At 50.6% G+C, this 26344-nt stretch overlaps 1 protein-coding gene across 2 annotated transcripts; it reads right to left on the reverse strand.

The window, feature by feature from the left end:
- On the reverse strand, positions 1-26001 carry CYS1 (cystin 1). Of its 2 annotated transcripts, XM_063078141.1 has the most exons (4): positions 25696-26001; positions 9471-9523; positions 5816-5947; positions 1-3885 (listed from the first exon to the last, which is right to left on the reverse strand). In XM_063078141.1, the coding sequence occupies exons 1-4, from the start codon at positions 25999-26001 to the stop codon at positions 3780-3782; spliced, it is 597 nt and encodes a 198-aa protein (XP_062934211.1). In that variant the 3' UTR covers positions 1-3779. The 2 variants fall into 2 exon arrangements, with proteins under 2 accessions (XP_062934211.1, XP_062934212.1); XM_063078142.1 differs by lacking the exons at positions 1-3885; positions 5816-5947; positions 9471-9523 and adding an exon at positions 16862-17152.
- Positions 26002-26344: the final 343 nt, after the last annotated feature.

A 26344-nucleotide genomic window follows, 5' to 3' on the forward strand; every position in this document is an offset into this window, starting at 1 on the left:
TTAGTTAGTTAGTTGGATTTAGTTAGCCCAAGCTGGGACTTCCCACCTTCCACCCCTCAGGAAGACAGCTGTGCGGTCCAAGCCGCCTTCGCTGCGGCAGTTTCTTGTTGCCACATGGTGTCACTGTTGGTAACTGGCCGCAGGCCCATGACCCTGCTGGGGGCTTGGATTGTGGAAGGACACAGGCAGGCACACCCTCCTTCTGCTTGAGTTCCTGGTGGCGCAGCTTTTAGGGCCCAGCCCTCCCAGTGTCCTGCGTACCACATCCCCAGCAACTCGGTGGTGCTACTCAGATGCCATCCAGCTCTGTGGACTGAAAGCCACCTTCCTTTCCCAGGGATCTACACCCCAGAGAGAAGGCACCTTCTCCTTCCCAACTCTTCAAACTAGAGGGTTTCATCACACCAGAAAGCAGAGCCACCCGCCCACCTCTTAAGGCCTGACTTGTGCCCAGGGGGCCCGGACTGGCACCACACAAAAGGTCTGATTATGGAGCCTCCCTTCCTCCAGGAGGGAACTAACCTTCACAGCCTCAAGTGTGATTTATCCTCTCGATGGCAACTAAGGAGACCTTCCTCCTGCCTAGTTATTGCCAGAACAGAAAAAGAAACAATGCCCACAGGTTTGCTCTTCTGTGGGGCGCTTGGCTACACCTCCTCGACAGCCGTGTGTCCTCCAGAGTGCACACGTTTACCAGTGTGCCTCTGCCTCTGGGAACAGCGACATCCTCATTGGCAGAGAGATCTCTCACCTACCCACAAATCCAGTATCTAGCCCAGGGGCAGACCCCCAGCAAGTAGCAGATGCTCTGGCAATGCCTGTGAGCGATGCAGGCTTCCAGAGTAAAAAGCGGCTCTGAGACTCTGGAATGTCCAAGGAGGGTGTCCCACAAGAGCTGGTCTCAGGGAGGAGCAGGGAGCCTGGCCAAGAGCAGCAAGTGGAAGAGGTCCCTGCCCGAGCGAGGCAGGACCCCATGGGTGAGAGGAGAGGCTTGGAGAGGCAGGGGCCAGGCAGGGGGCACTGGCCTGGCTCTGCTCCTCCCCCGCCCATGAAGCCACACGCAACGTTCCTTAGCGCTGGGGATGTGGCCTGTTCTCGGTTCCCAGGGCTCGGTAGCATCTCAGAGGAACTCCCACACTACAGAAACTGGGAGATGTGTTAACTTAAGACTTTTCCATACAATACTTGTGTCATCATTTTCGACTTTGGGAGGTCTCTTTTCTTTTTCTATTCTGCCTCTATCTCAGTCACATTCCCACCCCCTTGGTGAGCAGATCCCACACTCAGCTCTAGAGAAGGATACTTAGGCTCAGAAGCAACGTTGGGCAACCACGAGAGGCCGGCAGCAGTGCTTGGCACACAGCAGGTGCTCAGCACAGGTCTAGTGCAGCAAGGGCTCCTGGGCCCACAGACACCCCACCCCTGTCCCCATCTCATGGGATGAATACGGGGCAGGCTTTACAGCTGGACACACTGCTTTATTTTGCTAGCTGCTGTTCACAAGACACTTCCTGAATTCAGAGAATTAAAAAAAAAAAAAAAAAAGACCCGGGGCTGGTCAGTTAGCTCGGTTGGTTAGAGTGGTGCTGATAACATCAAGGTCCAGGTTCAATCCCTGTACCCTGTCCTGGCCAGCTGCCAAAAATAAAAATAAAAATAAAAATAGACCTGAGAACAGCTGCTGACTTCTCAGCTTTGAAGACGTGCACTCACTGCGACACTGACAGACTGTGACTACTTCAGGAATATTTTTTTTTTCTTAACACCTTGATCTCATTAGGTATTGTATGAGTTTTCCACCAGAAAATGCAGAGGTTATCATCTTTTTCTTGGAAACCGGCTGAATGTATCCCATTTTAACAAAATAATGATGTAAAATTGTAAACATTTACATCATTAAATTCAAAGCCTGATCCTTCTGGTGGTAAGAAGTAAAATTTTAACTTCTTCCAAAATACTGTATTATTAAAATACCAATGGCTTTAATCTTTGTATCAAAAAAAATGGTTTGGGCTTAGATGAGGACTAGAGACCAGCTTTGGGGAAGCTCTGGGCCAACCCCGGGGGAGGGCCGGAGAAGGGCCCCGCCGCTCCACGCTCAGACTTTGTAGTAAAGTCTCCCAACCGCAAACAGCTGATCAAAGGCACTCGTGTCAGATAAGAATTGATGGAAATGCCCATTTGCCAATGATGTCAACAGGCCTGTGGGTCTGGGGACAGTGCCAAGTGGCCATTCACTGGTTCCAGAGATGCTCTTGCTCCAGGCTGTGTCTGAGGATGTGTGTGCTAGCAGCTGTTCGCAGGAAACCTAGGGTGCCCAGGAGGGCACTGCATCGGTGGGTAAATTCGAGATAAGCTGAGACCTACTCCAGGTTCAGCAAAAGCTGCCATTGTTCCCTCTGTCCTCCTTTGTACTGAAGCCCTCTCCAGCTGTTCAGGAGGAGCCTGCCTCCTGGCCTCCCCGGCTGGCTGGCTGCTCTCTACCATGAGCTTTTCCTGAGCAAGGCACACCTGAGCCGAGACTCAGGACCTGCCTGCCCACAGCACAAGTCCCCCTTCCAACTGGAACCACACCTGGGCCGAGGCTCAGGACCTGCTCACCCACAGCACAAGTCCCCCTTCCAACTGGAGCCACAACTGGGCTGAGGCTCAGGACCGGTTGCCCACAGCACGAGTCCCCCTTCCAGCTAAAGGCTCTGCCTCATATTCACAGGGTGTCCTTGGCAAGTCAGTTTTTTCATTTGTCAGCTGGGAATGTTCTAAGGCTCTTCTGGCCTCATGGCTGAGACTGTCTACCTTCCAAGAATAAAAAGGCCCATGGGCATTAGTCAAGCTGCCTGCTGGAAGGATAACCCTTTCCAGGTGGGGCTTGGGTACTCCCTCTCAGCAAGGAAGGCATTTCTGTGCCTTGGGGGGTGGGGGGGTGGAGCAGGCTGGAATTGTGTAATCCTAGGTTGTCAGAGCTGGGGAGGGCCTCACAGAGCCTCCAGGGCTCATTTTCCAGAGAGGGAAACTGAGGCCCAGAGAGAGAAAGTGACTATCTCTATGTCCCACTGTGAGTTAGTGCAGAGCTGGGAGTGCAGCTGGACTCTGCAACGCCCAGCCTGGGGCTCTCTTGCCACCACGCCCACTGTGGGAGAGACAGGAGGGCTGAAGCTCAGAGCAGTCGCCAGTGCGGGGGAAGGTCTGAAGCTCCGCTCTAAATCCTGCTCCTCAAATGTGGCTGGAGCTCCCACAGTTTGGGCCTCCCCTGGGAGCTAGTTAAAAATGCAGAATCTCAGGCCCTGCCTCAGGGGCAGGACAAATGGCACACCTCAGGTGCACCTTTCACAGTGGAACTTTTGCAAGCACTGTGGCCCAGAAGCAGGAAGGGGTTCAGCTTGTGTCACCCATCCCTAGTGAGCCCTTCCCACCATGAAGAGTGGGTGCAGGAAGGGGAAGCGTCTCAGGCTCTGGGAAACCCTGCAGACAGGTTCCCCGAGACTGAGAGGAGCAGGTGGTCAGAGCTACTGCCTGCCCACACACCTGGGGAACAGCTCCTGCGCCTGCCCGCACCTGGGCCTGCACAGCTGACCAGCCCTCGCCAGCAGCCAGCTGCATTCAGCCAGCTGAATATGAATGTAGAAAGGTGGGTTGTGAAAGATCCGGAGTAACTGCACTTTGGAAGTGCTTCGGCTCCAACCAGAGCCCTGGATGGGAAGGGGGCGCCCAGTGCACTGCCCGGTGCCTCCGAGGCCAGGCAGGCTGGGGTCAGTGGTGGCCACGGTCAGGGCAGGGCCTCAGCGGCAGTACTCGCGCTCAATGCTGGCCATCAGCTCCTCCTCTGAGTAGTCGTAGGAGATGGCCGACTGCCTCTCAGGCCTCTTGTGACTGCTGCCGGGGGCTCTGCAGGCGAGAAACACGCATGCGGCTGTCAGCAGGCAAGACACCACCCTCAAACTCTCATCCCCACTGGCAACCACAGTGCTCCTAACACGCCCATCCCAAAGCCAAATCCAAAGCCTCTGCCCTGGGGACACCTTTTGAATTGCTTACCCAATATGTGGACATGCGCAGGCCTCCGCCTGTTCTTCTCACTTTATCTCCCACTACGTTATCCACCACGACCCTACACTGAGTAGGAAACCAGCGGCCGCAGCATGTAAGAGGGACGAAGGGCTCTGGGGGTGGAAGGAGCCGAGCTCGCATCCCAGCTCTGCCACTTATGAGCTCGGCGACCACGGCAAGCCATCTGCGCCTCTGAGCATCGATGTATTTCTCGAAAGGGAGCTTTATTTCCACATTCATTCTGAGGCATAAGTAATGCATGGATATCACATGACAGCCCTTAATAAATGGGAACTAGCTCCTCGATGTCCACTTGCTGACTCACTCCCTGTGCCTCTTCCCCCTGGGGTCTCACAGCAGCTGCTGCCATAAGACAGGGTCGGGTGCTCAGAATCCCATCCCGTAGCATGACTGAGATGAGACCTAGAACTGAGTTCCTGTTCCTGCTGCTGGAGCTCCTGTTGCCTAGGCCCTGTCTGCCCTTGCCCTCTCCCAGACCTTATGGACTGTTTGGACATCTGGGTGTTGCTAACTGTGCCTTCTGGACTTCCCATGGTTGTGTTGACAAGTGGGGGACCTGGCCTTGCTCAGTGCAGGCTGTGCAGCCTCAGCCAGGCCGAGTGCTGCTCCCTGGAGGTCTGCAAGGACTGAGGTCTTTGAAAGGGGTGCACAGGTCTGGAACTGCTGATAGGGCCAGGGAGAGACAGGCCAGAACTGCCCACTGCCAAATGTGGGATATGGACTCTCCTCCGTGTGACTGCCCCTGGACTCTGCCATGCAGGGGAAAGAGCACTGAGCTGCTCTGCCACCTGCAGGTCAGATAGCTGGGACAAGCTGCTTCCCCTCTCCTGGCCTCAGTTTCCCCACCTGTGAGCTCAGTGAGCTGGGCTAGATGGACTCTAAGGTTTGTCTAACTACTGCAGTCATGCTCCTGGCCTACATTCAGAGAGTAGCTTCTAGGCCCCCATCTGGCTCTCCCAGAACTCAGGGCAAGAGCAGGACCCCAGCACAGCCTCCTCACTATCCCCCAGGGGACCGTGGTCCCCAGGATTTAACAGGGAGGATGGGCACTAACCTGAGGTAACCTGGGGTATGGACACTTCCCATGCCCAAGAAATGACATGCGCCTACTGCACAGCTGCCTATGGGCACCGCACACATGCCAGTGCTCAGTGAGCAGCACGTGTGGTTGTTGTTAAAATATGCAGGCTTCCTAGCACACTGCCTTGTTCTTGAAGGTGCTTAATAAAGGCTCTTTTCCCTGGAGACCCAGTGGAAAAGGCAAAGGCTTTGGAGGCGGGCAGGTCTTACCCGGCTGTGACACGCAGTTAGCTGTGTGGCCTTGGACTAGTCATTTACCTTGCCTCAATGCCTGGCAGTAAGAGGAAGTGGCTACTCCACGAGGCTGCCCCGAGGGTGACATGGGGTGCTGCCCGCGGTGTCTAGCACAGATGGGCACTCAGGAAACACTGAGCAGGAGCTGCTATGCTGGCAGCACCGTCATAAGGTCCCAGCAAGCATCTGGCACAGAGAGGCTCAGGCACCGCACTTCCTCTTCCTCCCCTGTCCTCCTGGGCCCATCTCCACTGAGGAGTGTCAGGAAGAAAAGGAATGGGCACGAGACACCCCAAACACCCTCAAGGGCGGGAGGGTTTCTTGGCCAAGCCAGGGGGCTGAGCAGGGAGCCTGCTGACCTGCAGGAATCCCACAGCACTACTTCTGGCCTGGGGACCACCCCCCAACAGGAATAAAAGCCCCTCTGGCTCACTCAGAGAGTGCTTGCTCGTAGACGAAGCCTGCGGGAACAGACAGCTGCCCAGGTGCACGCAGTGGCCTGGAGGCAGAATCCCCTCGCTCTGTCCTTTCTTGGTAGGAGGCGACACTCCCTGTAGGTGGGACCCTGGGGAAAAAGGGAAGGAGAGGCAGGGACTGGCATGGGGGCTGGCAGAGGTGGCCCCGTGGCTGGTGTTGGCGCCACGGCAGGTGGTGCTGGGTCTGTGAGGGGCTGCGGCTCCTTCCGGCCCACGATCACCCTGGCCCTGAAGCCGGGCAACACTTCACCAGCACCACGAGGCTGCTGGCCTGGGAGCCACGGGAGGTCCTGTGTTCCTTCTTCTCGCTACTGATAAAAGGGAGACATGGAGCCTCACTTAAATGATCATTCACTGTCAGTTTTTCTTGAGCAGGGATTCCTAAAGTCATGCATTTAAAAAAAAGGAAGAAAAAGGCCTTTCCAAGGAGAAAGGAATCACTCCAAGAAAACAATACATTTCTCCAGAGAGACCAAATCAACTGTAATTAGGCTACAAGTTAAATGAGGTGAGAAGAGGCCTGAGACATTTGTACTATTCTGCTGGGCCTAGAATTTTCTAGAATTTACCGGCCCTCTGACCATGAGCAAATCCTGCCTTGCATCTTGGTTTACTCATTAGGAAAATGGGGAGGCCTGGCCCCGGGGGAACCTCTTGGCTTCTACTACTCGATCCTCACAGACTTCAGGTCGGGCCGGCCCAGTCTCCTCCTAAAAGCACGGCTGGCCTCTCCTGCAGGAAGGACATGGAGCTGTGGAAGATGGTCAGGTCTGGGGTCAGGGCTCACAGTAAACATTCCTTGCTGCAGGTGTCTATGCAGCCCTACTATGTGCCTGGCACTGTGAGGGGCCAGAGGTGAATCGGATGCCTCCCCCACCTTCGTGAAGAGGAGACAAGGTGGCCACACCATGCGTACTACCACACAGGCGAGGCCACGTGTGACAGAGGCTTGGGAGATGCCGCCAGTGCGACAGGAGGGGACAGTGTGTGAGGAGATACTTGGACTGGGCTTTGGAGGGTTTTTCCCTTCAATATTTTACTGTGAAAAATTTCAAACATACAGAAAAGTTGAAATCATAGCTTGAATGATTAAGTATCTACACGTATCCACTTCATCAGATTTCTTGATGCATTTCAAAGCTGGCTGCAGACCTAAGCGCATTCACTCTGAAGCCCTGTGTGAGGGACCCCGACTGGCAGGGCCAACAGCAGGACGGGGGAGGAGGACAGCAGGACACGGGAGGAGGACAGCAGGACACGGGAGGAGGACAGCAGGACATGGGAGGAGGACAGCAGGATGGGGAGGAAGACAGTAGGAAAGGGGAGGAGGACAGCAGGATGGGGGGACAGCAGGACACAGGAGGAGGACAGCAGGACACGGGAGGAGGACAGCAGGACGGGGGAGGAGGACAGCAGGACGGGGGAGGAGGACAGCGGGACGAGGGAGGAGGACAGCAGAACGGGGGAGGAGGACAGCGGGACACGGGAGGAGGACAGCAGGACGGGGGAGGAGCACAGCAGGACGGGGGAGGAGGACAGCGGGACACGGGAGGAGGACAGCGGGACGGGGGAGGAGGACAGCAGGACGGGGGAGGAGCACAGCAGGACGGGCGAGGAGGACAGCAGGACGGGGGAGGAGCACAGCAGGATGGGGGAGGAGGACAGAAGGACGGGTGGGGAGGACAGCAGGACAGGGGAGGAGGACAGTAGGACAGGGGAGGAGGACAGCAGGACAGGGGAGGAGGACAGTAGGACGAGGTACCCGGCAGCTGGAAGGCCCGGGGCTGGCTCCTGAGGCCTGTGGACAGGAGGCTGAGTCTGGCCGAGCACAGCAGGTGTGTGGCGGGAGCTGCTCAGGGCCTGGGTTTGTTCCTCAAGACCTGCTGTTCCCCCCCCTAAAAGGGCTGAGTTTGGGGGAGAGAGGAGGTGGCTGCTGCCAGCCCGAGCTTCCTCCCTGCTGAGGAGTCACAGTGCTGGCCTTGGTCCACGACTCCCCTTCCCCCACCCCACCTCCACTGCACCAGGGAGGGGCTGACAGCGCCCTGCGCACCCCTGACCCAGCCCAGTGCTCACTAAGTGCCTAGTGCGCCTGGGGCGGTGCGCGGGGAGCTCCCGTGAAAGCACACTGAGTGAATGACAGGTCGCAGTTCCCCTGGTGAGGGTGGGAACGGAAACGTGAGGGTCTTCCCGGAATGTGCATGTCTCAAAATCAGAAGAAAAAGAAATAGCTAACTAGTTAACAGTAGAATTTAATCCTAAACTCCTTGGGTTGATAATTCTATAGGGAAAGTCACACCTGATCACCACCTTGGCCATGGCCTCAGCATCCTCTGCCACCACAGGGACGTCCTAAGGCCCAGAGCCGCCACAGCACCCTACTTGAAAGCCAGGCCAGCTGTTTCAGTTTGGCATTCAGGGCCCCCCAACACTTGAAACCCCCTTCCCACACCCTCCCACAGACCCCGTGTGGAAGCGCAGCAGCCTGCCCGCAGTTTCCAGAACACCAGCTCCTTTATGGGGCCTGGATGCTTCTGTCCCCTCTGACCTCCCTTGGGGCCCACCGCCTGCATTTCCTGAAGGCCATGTCCCATCAGGGTGAGAGTGAAGTCCCAGTCCCTGACTGCTGCTCTCAGCACACCAAATGTTTGCTAAATCAAAAAATCCAGCAAGATTCTTGCCCCACGATCATGTGGAATTAATAAACATAGCTGTCAATAATTCTTCCACCTCCGTAGTCTTATTTGAGCACCACACTCCCCCGCATCCCAATGACCTGTCACCACGTTACTTTTTTGTTTTTGTTTGTTTTGTTTTTATTTTTTGGTGTCTGCCCAGTAACAGGATTTGAACCCTTGACCGTGGTGTTATCAACACCATGCTCTAATCAACTGAGCCAACCGGCCAGCCTTGTCAACACATTAGTTAGAGGTGAGCAAGCCAAGGGGGGTGATGGGCCGGGGGTCGGAAGTCTTCTCAGTTTAGGGGCCAGGCCTTTTCACTCCTCAAGGCTGATCTGCTCCCGGGGCCCTGGCATCCTCCATGCAGTGCAGTGGGGCCACGGCTCTCCATGTTGCTGGGGGTGGGGATTCTGGACTAGGGCCTGGGCTAGGACCAGCCCCTGCAGACAGATAGGGCCCAGTCTCCAGGCCTGGAGAATTTTAGAGGAGGAAAAGAGACTGGGGCCCTCACTACTACTTTCAAGGGGTTCTAAATGCATTTTCCTGATAACACTGTAATGAAGCTACAGGTATGCCCGACTGTTACCCTCTACACTGTGACCTCCTTGAGGTCAAGGACTGTCGGGTTTTTCAATGAATTAGTGAGGGCAGGAATGGTGAATGAAGAGGGTCAGGCATGCCCTGGTATGATCCAGGTCATGACCTTTTTTAGGAGGAAGGTCAAAGCTGCTGTGGGATGCTAAGACTTCTGCAACCCCCCATGGCTGGGACCTTCCCTTGAGGGGTTCAGCTTTTCATTTACACAGGGAGCTGCATCAAGAAGCTGAGTTGGGACCTGAAGGGAAGTGGGAAGTAGGTGGCTCTGGGGGTGGCTGGAGTCAACAGAGAGAACCTGTGGCTTCTAGAATACGAGTTGTGCGTCCTCCGTACTCACCTGGAGGCACTGCTGCTCTCTGGGTGGTCTTCGGTGCTCTGCTCTGGCAACACCTTGAGAAGGATGAAGGAGAGAAGTATCAAAAGATTGTCAGCAGGGTGGCCTGCCTGGTTCCTGCCATGCGCCACAGGCAACGGCCACCACTTTCAACCCAGGACCTATAAATCTCAGAGTAAGAAAGCCTCCCTCAGGCTGTCCAGGGCCACACACTCATTCACAGGTGAGAAACAGGCTGAGAAAGGGAAGTGACTTAAAAGCTCACATAAGAAAACCAAAAAATAGAGAAAGAAAGAAAGAAAGAAAAAAAGAAAAATAAATTTTTTAAAAAACTCACATAAAGAGGAAGTGGCAGAGCTAGTGCCAGACTCCCTGCCTCCCAGACTGCTCCCTACATGACACCCTCTCACCTCCAGGAATCAGTGACCCGCTGCCACCTAGCATGAGCACACCGCCTCTCACCTCCAGAGATCAGGCACAAGGCCATGGCAACCTCACACAAAGAATGCTTCTGCGAGGATGGCTGCCCAGCAACTGCCTGTTCAACCCTGGACTGACGCCACCCTTGTTGCTGACCCTTGTAGCCAAGGATAATTATTTCAAAACCACTTACGTAACCTTCCTCATTTTGCCTTTAAAAACTCTTGCCTTCCTGTGCTTCCATCCCTGTATGCTTACGGCCCCCATGGTCTGCCGTGGCACACGCACTCCAAAATGCAATCCCAGGTCATTCATTCCCTAATAGACTCTTTTCTTTGGAGAGCCTCTGTTTGTGTTAGTTTAGGCTGAAAACACCAAAGCAACCTCCTTCATTCCCGAGCCTGCCATTCAGAAGATCTGCTCCACTTACACAGAGCTCGCAAAGCCTCCCTGTTCAGAGGAAAAGACTTGTGGGTCCCAGTGCACACAGCCCCAAAGGAGCCCACCCCAGCTGCACATGCTCATCAGCCAGTCTTTGGTTCATTAAATACAAATGGTCATAAAAGGACCCACAGACAGTTAAATGAGTCGGAACCACACAACTGACCTTGGATAAAAGACAGTGCCGTGAGCAGACGAGAAACGTGTACCGTCCCACTAATGTCCACACAGATATTTGACAGGGTGCTGCCCCCATAAAACAGGAACAGGCAAATTTGTACAAAAGAAGAAAAAATCAGAGAACAGGAGTTCTTGGGAAATAAAAATATGATTGCTGAAACAGAAAAATCAGTAGAAGAGCCGAATAACGGACTAGGAGAGGTTGAAGACTAAACCAGTGGCCTGACACTTAGAAGATAAAGTCAAGGGCATATTTTAGAGCACAGGAAAGAGAAAAACAAGGAAGGTATAAGAGAAAATTCAAAAGAAAGAAAATTAATTTAGAAGGTCCACCATTCATCAAATAGAAGTTCTAGAAGCTGGGAAGAGATACAGAGGCAAATTAACATAAAGAAATAATAGAATTTCCCTGAGTTTAAGATTTAAGTCTCAAAAATGAAAGGGCCCACTAAAAGCAATCTAAATAAAAAACAAAAACAAACAAAAAAACCCACTTTACATTCAGGTGAAATCTCAGAATACCAAGGTCTGTGGTCTGAATGTTCGTGTCCCCACAAAATCCATTATGTCGAAACCTAATCGTCAGCGCAATAGTATTACCAGGTGGGGCCTTCAGGAGGTGATGAGGTCATGAGGCTTTGTCCTCATGAATGGGGTAAGGGCCCTGATAAAAGAGGCATGAGCGAGCCTGTTTGCCCTCCTGCCGTGGGAGGGCACAGCAAGGTGTCATTCATGACGCAGACAGCCCTCACCAGACACTGAATCTGCTGGTGCCTTGATCTCATTTATAAATTACACAGTCTAAGCAATCTTGTTATAGCAGCCTGAATGGACTAAGACACAAGGATAAAGAGAAAATCCTAAAAGTTTCTAGGAAGGGAGGAGCAGGTGCAGACAGGTCACCTATGAAAAACCAAGGATCAGATGGCATCAGATGATTCTTCAGCCACACTGGAAACCCCTGTTACAATGGCTTCTAAAGGAAAATTATTCTCAGAACTCTATTGTTGTTGTTATTTTTGGCAGCTGGCCAGTACAGGGATCAAACCCTGGACCCTGGTGTTATCAGCACCACTTTCTAAATGAACTCAGAACTTTAATTCTAAATAAACTATTAATAAGTATTTATTAGAGCAAACTAAAGATATTTGCATACATACGAAGACTCAGAGTTTATCTCCTATTAGCCTTTCTGGGGAAAATCTTTTAACAAGAATTTTTTAAAAAACCATAGAAGACAGGGCTTCATGAGCTGACTGGAATTAACCCAGGAATGCAAGGAAATGGAAACTTCAGGAGAATGCGCAACGGGCCTGGAAATCAACACGTCCACATTTGAAGTTTCCATGACACAAACTGAGTGATCAAGATCGCTGACTTTAATATCTAAAGAGCTCACATGAGAAAGAGGGACCACATTTCTTCTGCCTGTCCCAGGGTCTCAATGTGCACACACTATAGGGAGGTGGGCCAGGGCTCAACACGGAGAACAGTCAGAGCTGCCCATGGAGTGACAGGCTGCCCCAGGAGGCAGCGAGTTGAGCTGCTGTCACTGAAGTCAGACAGAGGCTGGCTGATCCAACGCTTTGTTCCTCCTATTAGAATTCAAAATACAGGCAAAACACACACCCCGGAGTCATGCCCTTCTACTTCTAGGATCCCCACGGATGTTGGGCAGGTGAGGAAGGGGTCGTGAGGCTCAGCAGGGATGAGCACAGCCGCATCTCTCACACCCCCCACTCCTACTTAGCTTTCAGGCCTTGGGTTATGCCTCCCCCAGGCCTCCTTCCTCCCCAGCCTGGCCAGGTGCCCTTCCCCGCTTGCGTCTTGCTCCACCCTGACTTCTATCATTGTGCTCATTCTGCTGTCTGCAAGTGTGCCAAGACAGAGAACCCCTTGAAGGTAGGAAGGTAAGAAGGTAGGAAGGTAGGAAAGATTCCCATTTGTCTGCACAGCCCAGCACTGAGCAGCATCCAGTACCCAGGACGTGGCAGAGAGATGCAGAGATGCCTGCTGAGGCCCTTCTACAAGGGCAGCTCACCACACAGCAGGGGCTTTGAATACCTGGCGTAGGGACCTTATTGGTTCTGCAGACACTGAGGAGCTTTCAAAGTTTTGTTTTGCAATTTGCACACTAGAGCAAGATAAACTCATCTTCTGAGCACCCTCAGCACATAATCCTATTCTACCCAAAGATGTGGATTTGGGCTGTTGTACCTGCAGGAAGCTGTTTACATTCTCCCAAATTCTCTTTTAAAGTCCTCTTCCATCCTCGATTCTGAGACTTAATCACACAGATTCATCAATGACCGGGTAGTTATCCAGCTCTGCCAGTCTGCCCAGTGCTACACCAGCTGCCGTGGGGACCTGAGCCCCACACTGAGGGTGCTGGCAATCCTACAGAAATAAGTCCCAAACACATTGAACCCTTGATAAAATATATAAGACCAGAGAGTGCATAGGCTACAAAATAGTTGTGTAATAGGAGAAGGCAGTGCAGTATGAGAGTAAAGAGCATGAATTTTGAAAAAAAGACAGACCCAGCACTTCCCCTCGTGGCTGTGTAATTCTGGGCAATTTCCTTAACCTTCCTAAGCACCGATCTTCTCATCCGTAAAATAAGTTTATTGTGAGACATTTTAAAGTGATTACCAAAGTGCCTGGCACTTAAGAAGCACTCAATAAATAGTAGCTACTATTATTTTGATTATCATCATCAGACAGGGCTATGTCCTATACTGTTCTCTAATTATTAACCTATCAACATTAGCTGATCTTCTCCAACAAGAGTACCAGTTCTCCCCAGTTTATAAATCTTCAAGCTGGGGCACAGAGTAAACACTAAATATTTCCTGAATTAAGCTGAATGTCACATTGCTGGTTAGTTGTAATCTTGTTTTCGTTTTTTTTTTTTTTTTTTTGCAGCTGGCCAGTAAGGGGATCTGAACCCTTGACCTTGGAGTTACAAGGTGGAGCTCTAGCCAACTGAGCTAACCAGTCGGCCCTAATCTTAGGTTTAAGATCCATCTAGCAGTTGGCATAGTAGAGTAAAAACCGCATAACACAGAATAAGGTTCAAGTTCCAATTCAGCCATTTAATGATGATGCGCCTCTGGGTGAATTGTGAGGCTCTCTGAGCCTCAGTTTACTCATCTGCATTATGGGGACTTACCCTTTGGGGTGATGTGAGATGAGAGATAATATATACCAATAACATAGGTGACGAACAAACCCCATTCTAACTGTGTGAACCAGCGTGCAGCCTCGGGTCACCCTGTGACACAGCCTTGCTAGTGCTCACCGGAATGCACGGTGAGGCCGGCACAGGGGCGCCGTGGTCTTCAAGGCTGGGGGAGAGGTTCCAAGACAAGCTCCTCCCTGAGAAATCAGCTCTGACGTGATTGCTGGGGAATGCCAGTGGTGGTAAACAGGGGCCAGCTGACACCAGGTGTGTCCTACTGAGGCAAACCTGGGGTGGGTGGCGGAAGGCCACCAGCTGCTTCAGGCTTCACGAGGCACTGGCTCTTGTCCGCCCAGCAGCGCTGTCTCCCAGGGGAGGCTGACACTGCCAGGCAGGGAGACCGCAAGGGGCCGCCATGGCTGCTGGTGGCTGGCGAGTGTCCCACGGGGAAGTCAATATTCACTACACATTTATGTGAACACTCGTGCCTGTCGGGGAGTACAGATGAAAAGGAGATGATTCCCGAGCTAGCAAGGAATTCCCAATGGGAAGAGGGACAGAGTGGGGAGTGGGGCAGTGAAGGCTGGAGAGGAGGGGGAGCCACTCACACACCCCACATGCACCCCCGCCCAGCCACGCACGCGCACTCACCCACACCCCTTCAGTGACTGGGGCCCCACTGCCTCCTACAGCAGCCCATTCCATCTTGTGGAACTCAGACTGTTTTATTTTATTGGTTTTAATTTTAATTATGGTAAAAAACATATACCCTAAAATTTACCATTTTAGTCATTTTAAAGCGAGCAGTTCAGAGGTATTAAGTGTGTTCATATCGCTGGGCAGCCGTCACCACCCTCCGTCTCCAGAAATCTTCTCATCTTGCAAAACTAAAGCTCCGTCCCCATTAAACACCAACTCCCCGTCCCCTCCCCACCCAGGCCCTGGGAACTGCTATCCCCCTCTCTGTGTCTATGACTCTGACTACCCCAGGAACCTCACATAAGTGGAGTCACACGGTATCTGTCCTTTTGCGACTGGCTTATTTCACTGAGCATAACGTCCCCAAGGTTCATCCATGTTGCAGCTTGTGTCAGAATTTCCTTAGTTTTAAAGGCTGAGTAATGTTCCGTCATACGCATATTTTCTACATTTTGCTCATCGGTCCATCCACTGCCGGACATTTGGGCTGCTTCCACCTCTCGGCTATTGTGAATAGTGCTGCTATGACCACAGGCATCCAAATCTCTCTTCCAGACCCTGCTTTCAGTGCTTTTGGGTATATATGAAAGTTCTTCCTTATACTGATACCAACCTGCCTCCTGCAGCCTTCAGCCGCTGGGCTTGATTCTATTCTCAGAGGCAACATAGATAAGAAGTAATAATTTTAGCCAACACCCTTCAGACTTTTTTTATAACGCCATCCTACTTGAACCCTGTTTCCCCCTTGTCAGCTTCTGCTGGAAGCAGCTTTTGCTGTCAGTGCTTGGCTTCTCCTCTCCTTAGGATTTTGTAAGGGTTGTTAAAATATAGTTTCTGCGATCAGGCAGGGCAACTGAGTGACAGAGCCCATGATTTGGAGTTATATGGAGTTATATGTGTGATCACCTAGTCCTGGCCTAGTCTCTCCACTCTCCGCACCTTAAGGGGCTCCACTTGCTGCTAAAACGGATGACACTGCAGACTCTCAGGGCAGCCATGATGACGGGACACCACTGTGCCTGTGACCTTTGCCCGCGAACTGTGCCCCTACAGCTGCTGCAGAAGGAAGGTCAAGTCTCTCTTTTGCAATTTTCTTGATGGCTCAGCCTTGTGGAACTGTTCAATTTCCACACATGTTTCTTTCTATACCTGTAATTTGATGTGTGGCCCTTTCTCAGTCAATTTGTTTAAGCTTTTAACTTGACCTTCTCAAATGGGAAATATGTTAGACTCCCTCCCAGAACACACAGCTTGCTGGAGCCACAAGGCGGAGCTTGGAGGAAAAGCAAAGACACGGCAGCCCCTGGTGGCGGCTCTGGGTCTAGTGCAGACACAAGCTCCTGCCAGCTGGCTGCCTGCCACCGGCAGATCAGACAGACATCTGGACGCGGGAACTGGCAGTGCCTGGGCTGGGGCCACGGGAACTGGGCCGAGCTCAGGACGAGTGTGCGCGTGCATGCATGTGTGTGCACATGGCGGGGGGTGTCATCCCTTGAAATCCTAGGGAGGCTTTGAAAAACCAAACCACAGCTGAACAAGAAGCAGAAAACATATGAGAAGGAACTGAATGTGATGATCTCTTAATTTCCTTCAACTCTTACAACTAGTTTTTATGAAAAGTAAAGTCTCAAAGGTTACTTTTCTGAAAATCCACTGCATACTTTATTTACCAAAATATATTGTATATTGGAGGAGCTTTGTATATTGGAAGAGTTCTCCCCTTAATTCTTAATTTGTAACAGCTTTATATATATATATGTACACATATCAATTTTATGTATAATTGACACAGAACAATTGACTACACATTTAAAGAATACAATTTGTATGTTTTGACATATATCATATGTACATATATACATACACACGTAATACCCATTAAACCACCACCACAATCAAGATACTAAACAGATTCATCACCCCCAAAACTTTCCTTGAGTCCCTCTGTAGCGCCTCCCTCCTCCTCTGCCCCCATCCCTAGGCCATCACTGATCTGCTTTGTCACTACGGATTAGGGGCACGCATTTCTAGAAGTCTAGGTAGACAGAATCACACAGCACACAGTGTTTTGTGTCTAGATATTCTCACTCAGCATAATGATTCTGAGATCCATCCATCAATAGTTCATTCCCGTGTATTTCACTGTATGGATATACCTCTCTCCCCTCTCCTCATTTTTTTTTTGGCAGCTGCCGGCATGGGAATCTAAACTCTTGACCCTGGTATAATTGACCTTGGTGTTGTAACACTGTGCTCTAACCAACTGAGCTAACTGGCCAGCCCTATTTCACTGTATGGGTATATGTCCCCCTTCCTCTCTAAGAATTATCCTTCTTTGAAGTCCAGGTTTGTTGGCTGGTTGGTTTTTAATGTTTTATTATGGAAATGTGAACACATACAATGGAGGAAATAATATAATGGATCACCTGGTACCTAATCTCCCAGCTTCCACAATTTTAAGTATTTTGCCAATCAGGTCCCGCCACTCACCACCAGAGGGCACTGTGTTGCCTACAGAGCAGTCAGTGTCCTCTTGGGAAGCTCCACTTAATGGCTTCAGAGGTGGCAACAGCTAAGCAGTGCAGGTGGACTCTGCATGTGAAAGCTGTTTCGCATTGCTAAAATGACAAGGACTTGTCCCAAAAGAGGCTCTGGAGAAATACCCCCTGGTTGTGAGACTGCCAGTCCTGGGCCCATCTCCATCGGTGAAGGCCTTGACTTCAGGGAGGTGTTTCCAAAGCCAGAGAAAGAAGGCAAGGGAGACCTAGAGAAGCCAAGTGGGGTGGGATTGGAAGAAAATAGCAATACGTTACGTTTATATAGAGTTTTAGCACCTTATAAAGCACGTTCACATGCACTTTCATTTAATTCCTCCAAACCTCCAGTAACCAGTATTTACTGAGTATTTAACTAGACTCAGGGTTTAAGAGACTTGCCCACACTGGCATGGGATGGACTGCAGTCAGCCTGACCTCCAAACCCCAGGTGTCCTCTTGCTGGCCTAGCCGGTGTGTGTGAGGTGATGGACGGTAACACCCTTGTACCTGGTTGGAACCCTAGTCTGGATGGGGGAACTTGGACAATCATCTTGCTGGGTCCCAAAGGCCTCAGATATAAATAAGAAGGTGGGACTGAATGACCTTTAAGGTCCCTTCAGCTCTACTATCTCGGATTCTGGCAATTTAAAGTAACTAAAGGGGTCCTGGGTATTTGCTATCAGGAGGCACAGTTCAGTGGAAATCTGCATTGGTAGCCTTGGATTGGGGGCTACTTTTCCTTGCTGGGTAATGGGCTCATGGCATTTAGGGGCAGATAAACCTCTGTTCTGCCCAAACCACTGCTCTGGCCTCCTCACCAGACCCTGGTCAGGGTTTGTCCCACACCTGGAGCTCAGAGCTCCTAGGCTAAGAATCACTGGTCAGCATCTCTTGAGGCAGTGTGAGGCAGTGCACACTCCAGCACGGTCCATGCCATGTCTACACACTCCCAGGCCCAGCACTCAGTACCGAGGCCTAACATCAGGGCCAGGCACATCATACCCCCACTCCTAACTCTTGCAGAGCTGGGATTCTAGTCATTCACAACAGCTGGCCTCCTGGGCCCCCAGAAGGAGGGAGAGACAGACCTCTGAGGTTGTCTGCCCTGCCCCCATCTCCAGGCACTGCAGTCTAACATGTTCAGATCTTACTGTTCTTGTAGACCTCCTGAGAGGAAGATTCTTCCTTTGGTTTTTGATGTTCTTCAGGTTCCAGACTTAGCATTCTTCCCCACTCCTCTGTATGCTTTCCCTCAGCAACCCTACCCTCACACAACGTCAGCCACTGTCTAATGCTGATGTTCACAAAATTACAGCTCCAGCTCCACTGTTTACAGTGACACGAATTTCTGACAGCCCGTAGAACTTGTACTCAAAACTCACCTTGTGCAAAACTAGGCCTATCTCAGGCAACTACATCATTATCCACCCAACTAAACAAGAAACAAACCTTGGAGTCTTTTTAGAAACTTGCTTTCCCTTGCTCGTCACCACCAGCTCACTTCGCCTTCTCCCCCACTGTCTCTTACCTGGATTACTCTCTCCCCAGCCCCCACCCCTGCACCATCTCCTCCAGCACAACCTCCTCCTGCCCGCGCTTATCTCTCTAAGACACAGCCTGGGGAGGACACACAGAAAGTGATAAGGCGGCTGTCTCTGAGGGCAACTGGGGTCAGAGGGTAGGGGACAAGGGTGGAAGGGGCACTTTCTTTCCACTGTACCTTTTACATTTTCTCATGTGCATGTATACTACCTATTCTGATTTTAAGATAAATACTTACAGACAATAAAACACAGAAATCTTCCACTAGCTCCCCAGTGGTTACAGGATAGTTCACCCCTTATCCTGGAAGATTGTGAAAATGTGATCCGAACCTCTCTCTTTGCTTCCTGCTCTCCGGCATCACCTGGATGTCTGTCCACACTGAACTACTTGCTGTTCACCTAAAGCACTTTCACACTTCTGGGGTTTTCTACATGCTGCTTCCTCTTTAGAGAATGCTCCATCCTTTTGCAACTGCTGGAAAACTCTACTGATCCTTTAGAACCAACTCAGATGTCAGATCTGCTGGGACTCTGCCTCAGATGGGATTATTCAACTCTTCTTTGTACATGCAGTATATTAACTGGTATATCCCTGTATGTGCTTGCCTGCTGAATTACAAATGCTCATTTACACAACCTTTCCCAACACAGCTATGAACTTTTGTGGGGTCAGCATGACACCTGACTCTTTTTTTTTTTTTTTTTTTTTTGTGCAGCTGGCCAGTATGGAGATCTGAACCCACGACCTTGGTCTTACAAGGGTGCACTAACCAACCAGTCCTTGACTCTTTTTCGTCTCCTAGATTGATAAAATATGACTTACTGCCATTTAAATTTGTGTTCTTTGCTACACACCTAAATGCAGACAGATGGTAACTGTCTTCAAGAAAGTAAGCTGTTTTTTTTTTTTCTGCAAGTCCATTGTATTATCCATTGCCTTTAAACCCCTCTCTCTAGTGGAGCTGCCTTCCAGCCACGCACTCATTCTGACTGCTTTGTCTTCACCTTCACATTCCACAGCAGCTGTGAGCCAGGACTACTGCAGAGTCCAGGCTGCTGGTAACAGACAAGAAAGAATTATCCTGATCTTTCTTGACTAGAGAAAAACGGAACCTTTGCAAAAATGGTGGACAATAGAGTCATTCAGGAGCCTAAGGAAAAGGCATTATTGCTTACACTTTCTTGCAAAGAATTGACTATACTCTAAACAACATAAAAATGCTTAGATAATGTGCTTCCCTAGATCTTGGTGACCTGGTTTACCAGACAGAGGAGGAAAAAGGTCTGCAGTGACTTCCTCCATGGACGTCTTAAACCCTCAAAGTCACCCTTGAGGGTTGGAATCAACTTCTTCCAACTCCTGTTATTGCTGACATTTTGACCTCCTCCCATGAATCACAAATGATCTTAATGACATTTAGAATGGTGAATCTTTTCCAAAAAGTTTGCAATTTACTTTGTCCAGATTCATCAAAGGAATCACTATTTATGGCAGCTATAGCCTTATAAAATGTATTTCTTAAATAACAAGACTTGAAAGTTGTTATTACTCCTTGATCCATGGGCTGCAGAATGAATGCAGTGTTAGCAGCATGAAAACAACATTAATCTCCTTGTACATCTCCCTCAGAGCTCGTGGGTGACCAGGTGCACCGTCAATGAGCAGTAGTTTTTTTTAAAGATGACTGGTAAGGGGATCTTAACCCTTGACTTGGTGTTGTCAGCACCACGCTCTCCCAAGTGAGCTAACTGGCCATCCCTATATAGGGATCTGAACCCGTGGCCTTGGTGTTATCAGCGCTGCACTCTCCTGAGTGAGCCACGGGCCGGCCCTAGCAGTAGTATTTTGAAAGGAATCTTTTTTCTGAGGAGTAGGTCTCAACAGTGAGCTTAAAATATTCAGTCAGCCATGCTGTAAACGGATGTGCTGTCATTCAGGCTTTGTTGTTCCATTTTATAGAACAGAGTAGATTTAGCATAATTCTTTTTGGGATGTTGTGGGGGGTGGTGATGCATCTGGCCAGCATGGAAATCTGAACCCTCGACTTTGGTGTTATAATATTTAGCATAATGTTTAAGGGCCCTAGGATTTTCAGAATGGTAAATGAGCATTTGCTTCAACTATAAGTCACGAGCCACATTAGCCCCGAACAAGATAGTCAGCCCGTCCTTTGAAACTTTGAAGCCAGGCATTGACATCTCTCTCTTGCTATGAACGTCCGAGATGGCATCTTCTTCCAGTAGAAGGGTGTTTCATCTACACTGAAAATGTGTCGTTTAGTGCGGCCACCATCATCGATGATCCTAGCTAGACCTGGGTAAGCTGCTGCAGTTTCTGCATGGTCCTTGCTGCTTCCCCTTGCATCTGTATGTTACGGGGACCCCTTCTTTCCTTAAACCTCATGAACCAACCTCTGCTGGCTTCAAACTTCTCTTCTGCAGCTTCCTCACCTCTCTCAGCCTCCACGGAATGGAAGAGAGTTAGGCCTTGCTCTGGATTAGGCTTTGGCTTAAGGGAATGTTGTGGCTGGTTTGATCTTCTCTCCAGACCACTTTCTCTATCAGCAATAAGGCTTTCATATCATTCGTGTGTTCACTGGAGTGGCACTTTTAATTTCCTTCAAGAACTTCGCATTCACAGTGTGGTTGTTTGGTGCAAGGGGCCTCACTTTCAGCCCATCTCTGCTTTCCACACTCCTTCCTCACTAAGCTTAATCACTTCTAGCTTTTGACTTAAAGTGAGAGATGTGTGGCTCTTCCTTTCACTTAGAAACCACTGTAGAGTTATTAATTTGCCTAATTTCAATATTGATGCATCTCAGGGAATAGGAGGCCCAAGGAGAGGAAAAGAGACCAGGGAAATGGCCGGCCAGCCAGTCAGTCAGTGGAGCAGCAGAACACACGCAGCATTTATTGATTAAGTTCGCCATCTTTATATGAGTGTGGTTCATGGTGCCCGTAAATAATTACAATAGTAATATCGAAAATCACTGATCTAGCCCCGTACCAGTCAGCCCCCCCCCCCAAAAAAATCACTGATCACAGATCACCATAACAAATAATAACGAGAAAGTCTGAAATATTGTGAAAATTACTAAAATTTGATATAGAGACACGAAGTGAGCACATGCTGTTGGAAAAATGGCCCCAATAGACTTCTCGACACAGGATCGCCATAAACCTTCAACTTATAAATAATGCGGTATCTGCAAAGCACAATAAAGTGACGCACAGTAAACGAAGTGTGCCTGCATTTACCTTGCCAGGCTGTCAGCAGGGGAAAAATGAGAAAATGAACATAAAATACTGACTACAGACCTTAACATAAAATAGGTGCCCAACAAGTTTGTTTCTTCCTCTCCCGTTGTCAGTATACCTATTATCTGCAACAAAGCTAAGTTATTTCACAAGCATCTCTCCAGTGAACATGTACTAAAACTTAAAACTGCACAAAGGGAAATGTTTTTGTCTAGCTGATTTGCACTGATACCAAAAAGAGTTTATTGAACTGGAAAATTGGGATGTCACTGATGTTCTCTATATTTGGTGAACTGTCTCCATTGTAATGTCTGAGTGAATGTAAATACAGACACAGACACATGTAGACTGTCATGGGTTTACCAGTGGCCTTGGTCTATTAATCTTATTTTTTTCCTATGAGATCCTAAATTTCCTGGTCATGGGGATTTATAATGTAACTCCAATGGAGAGAGACTACTACATCCTTTACATTTGTATTTTATATCAAATCTGTTCATAATTTTGACTAAGCCTACAATCCAGAGTGAAAATCCTCTTACTAGTATTTCAGTACAAAGTTTTACAGTTCAGGGGCCGGCCCGTGGCTCACTTGGGAGAGTGTGGTGCTGATAACACCAAGGCCACGGGTTCGGATCCCTATATAGGGGTGGCCGGTTAGCTCACTTGGGAGAGCGTGGTGCTGACAACACCAAGTCAAGGGTTAAGATCCTCTTACTGGTCATCTTTAAAAAAAAAACAAAAAACAAAGTTTTACAGTTCACATATAAAAAAGAGTCTAGCTGAAAGCTGCTCCTGCAAAACATAGAGGGAAATTTACCTTGATTCAGAACATATACACTGTGATAGCTGGAAAAGTCCATGCTTAGAAAGTTTTAAGTATTGTTCATTTAGATACTTCTTAAAGATTAATTTAAAAAATCCCCAGTTTTAGATGCAATATGGCAATACATTCTTATCTATCAACCTTAACTATATCAAGAAAACAACCCAAAATTAAGAAATAAGACAAAAAAGAACACTTGAGCAACTAGAATTGCCACAAACCTTGTTCAATGAGCATATGGTTCTCCAGGCCAAAGAAGAACCTCTCTCAGGCCTTGGCTCAGAGGCTTTGCCCTTCTGTGAAACACAGTGTTTTTCTCATCCCCCACCGCGAGCAGCTCAGAAAAGTGGCTACTTGGTAAAGGGAGGACTGGGGTATAGGTTGGTTGCATGTAGGCCGACAATAGTCAAAAGTGACAGTCGCAAGACTGAGGAAGAACCAAGCACAGAAAGGCAGTAACAAGCAAACATCACAGCTGGATAAGCGTGTAGGAGTGAGACTGTCCAGGTTCCGATCTCTGCTCTGCCATCCTTGTGGCTTTGGTCAAGTCACGTAACTTCTCTGTGCCTGTTTCCTCTTTCTCATTATAAAAAGGGATGATAATAATGATAAAGTTGGAAAGAGTTAATACATATCTGAGACCCAAGTGTTCATTAAGATATTAGCTACAGTTATTTCTTGAATATAGTCAAGTGTAATATATAATATTCAGAATGATGACTCAGAGATATAGATAACTGGTCTCTAAGACAATCTCAACAACTGTGGTTAACATTTTTAAATGTGGGTGCTTAAAAGGATAATCTTCACTGAAATTTTATATTCTCTAATGAAGAATACCTCTCTCCTCCAAAATGCTAGATAGTTATGCACCTAAGGAAAGTTTTCTTCCTTCCCTCCTAAAAAAACTAAAAATAGTGCTTTTTACAACTCCAATCAAGCAAGCCTTTTCGCTGTTTTGGGGAACATTCTTCCTAACGTTTTGCAGAACAGCCAGCTTCTACACAAGAGTTTCAATACTAACTCTTCAGTCTCCCAATTCTTTCCTAATTCAATGGTATCTTATTAACTCAGTCTTATAAAATGGGCAACTGCTGAGATAATCAATTAAAGATGTAATGTAGGGCTGGCCCGTGGCTCACTCGGGAGAGTGTGGTGCTGGTAACACCAAGGCCACAGGTTCGGATCCCTATATCCGGATGGCCAGTTTGCTCACTGGGTGAGCGTGGTGCTGACAACACCAAGTCAAGGGTTAAGATCCCCTTACCGGTCATCTTTTATAAAAAAAAAAAAAAAAAAAAAAAAAAGATACCCACAACTTTCACAGTATAGTGAAAACTCCCGAACATGGAATACTTTAGCATGATACCCCCGTAGCATGCCTTACAGCCCTAGACCTCTCCAGCCCATGCCCCGTGCCCATATGCCTGGCCACCATTGCCTTTGCATGGAGGCTTCTCTCTGGCCAGGATGTTCTTCTCCCCTTGTTTGCCTGGCTAATGTGCACAGACCCTTCCAGACTCAGGTCAACTGCAGCCCTTCTGGAATGCCTCCCTGCTTCCCCGCCTCCCCTAGGATTTTCTGTTCCCTCCTGTGGACTCTCTATACAGATCTCTCACCACACACATCCTGCCTTCTGTCTGCAGGTCTTTCTCCTCATTGGACTGCAGACTTCTTTAGGCCAGAGCTGTGTGCCATCTATCCTCATCTCTAGCACCCAGAGTGATGCCCCCACATATGGAGTGCTCAAACAGCTGGTGGGAAATGACCGAACAAATGAGTAGTCACTGTGAGATGCAGCAAAGCAGAGGCTAAATACCTATTCTTGCTGTTTTCCTCTCATTTTCACCTCTGAAGTTTCCACAGCATTTGAAAATGAACACTAAAAGATTGCTTACTTACTATGTCAGAAATTTCCCCAAATCTGGGCTGGCCTGTTAGCTCAGCTGGTTAGGGCACAGCCCTGTGACACCAAAGTCAAGGGTTTGGATCTCCATACCAGCCAGCCGCCAAAAAAAAAAAAAAAAAAAAAGAGAAGAAAGAAATTTCCCCAAATCTCTCAATTGTCCTCATTTAGTGTTATATAACTGAGTGCTGGTGTAGTCTTAAAGGAATCTTGTTACATAACTCAGTCCTAATTACTGCAGCTTTTTCCTTTCTAAAACCCATGAAGAGGGTAGCAGGGGATGGGGGCTGAAGGGAGAGAGCACCTGCACTGTCCCATTGGGCTGTCCCTGTCCACCCTTTTCAGGACCCCACTGCCTGGTGGCCGCCCAAGAAGACATTTCCCTGGGCCCCCGCAGTTGTCAAGCACAGCCTCTGGCCTCCAGCAGGAGGATGCTGCCCTTGGCGTCTTCCTGAAACCCGGGAGCTGGTGTTAGAGATCTTGTTCTCTCAGCCCTGCTGGAGCTAAGCCTGCTGCCAAACCCGAGTTTTTATTGCTTTTCTAGAACAGCAGGGCTGTTGTTATTACAAGTGTTCTGGAAGAAAGAATTCCTTATTCTAAAAAGAGATTGCACAGCCTCTTAAAAATAGTCAGGAATATGAGAATTGCCTGACCAGCAGGGCAAAGACCCGGACAAGCCGGCCGCGGCAGGGGGTTTTTGAGCCACTGTTTGGCCGGCCGTCCCCTCATTTAGCACCTTCCTGCAGCGGTGTCCCCGGGATGGCCAGGGCGAGGAGGGGCCCGAGGAGAAGCCAGCACGCCGGCCAGCTCCCACCTGGGCTGCAGGGCCGCTGCACTTTGAGGGCGGGCCCACCTCCAAAAGGAAAAGTGGTGAGCTCTGGGCACGAAGCAAGCCCGAGGGGATGTCTGTACCTGTGCCCTTTAAGGATGGGTCACCCCAAACCTGAGACAGACCCGCACCCAGAAAGGAGGCAGACAGGGAGAAAATCCAGGTGTTAAGAAAGAGACGCCGTGCGATTCAGCAAGGACCCTAGAGGGACTCAGAAGCAGCGAGACGGTGGGGACACGCGGGTCAGCGAGGGGACAGAGGCGCGGCTTGGGCCGAGGGACCGCAGGGCCTGGGGGGGGCGGAGACACACGCGACTGAGGAGGGGACGGACGTGCGGGGAGCGGGACGGGCGGGCCCCAAAGCTCAGTGCCCGGGGCTGCGGCCGGCGGCCGGGGGTCCACACTCACCGCGCTCCCGGCGCCCGCGGCGGGTCGGGGCCGGGCCGGGCGGCGCGGGGCCGGCTCCCCGGGGTCCCAGGCCGCCGACTCGGCCAGCAGCTGGTCCAGCAGGCGCAGGGTCTCGTCCCCGCCGTCGGGGGGCGCTGCGGGCCCCGGGTCGTGACCGGTCGCCTCCTCGGCCGCCGTCGCTGAGAGCCGCGGCCTCGTCCCGACCTGCGGGGCTGCCCCGCCGGGCTCCGCCGGGCGACTGTCGGAGCTGCGCCGCCTCCTCAGGGCCCGGCCGCTCCGGCCGCTCCGGCTGCTGCCGCTGCCCATAGCGCGCGCCGCCGGCGGGCCGGCAAAGCAGGGGGACGTGGGGGGACGCCGGGGACGCGGGGGGTGCGGCCTGGGGCGGGGACGCGGGGGGCGCGGCCTGCAGGCGGGAGCGCGGCCCGGGGCGGGGACACGGGGGACGCGGGGGACGCGGAGGGCGCGGCGTCGACAGCCCCGGATGGGGGGACGCGGGGTCGAGACCCGGCTGCGGGGAGGGGGAGGGGAAGGAGCGAGTCGGAGCTCGTGGGGATCAGGAGGAGGGAGCGGGCGGGAGGCCGGGGAGCGGGCGAGGGCTGCGGACTCCGACTAGGGCGCGCTGCGGGCTGGTAGACACCCGGGTGGCAGC

This window comes from Cynocephalus volans, chromosome 14, assembly GCF_027409185.1.
Source record: "Cynocephalus volans isolate mCynVol1 chromosome 14, mCynVol1.pri, whole genome shotgun sequence".
NCBI lineage: Eukaryota > Metazoa > Chordata > Mammalia > Dermoptera > Cynocephalidae > Cynocephalus > Cynocephalus volans.

Excerpts from the sequence above, each read along its gene's own strand:
- CYS1 (XM_063078141.1), bottom strand. The coding sequence starts at position 26,001 with ATGGGCAGCGGCAGCAGCCGGAGCGGCCGGAGCGGCCGGGCCCTGAGG. Across the intron at positions 9,524-25,695 it reads CCGCGGGCGCCGGGAGCGCG|GTGTTGCCAGAGCAGAGCAC; the intron begins GTGAGTGTGGAC and ends ATCCTTCTCAAG. Across the intron at positions 5,948-9,470 it reads GAGAGCAGCAGTGCCTCCAG|GGTCCCACCTACAGGGAGTG; the intron begins GTGAGTACGGAG and ends CTTTTTCCCCAG.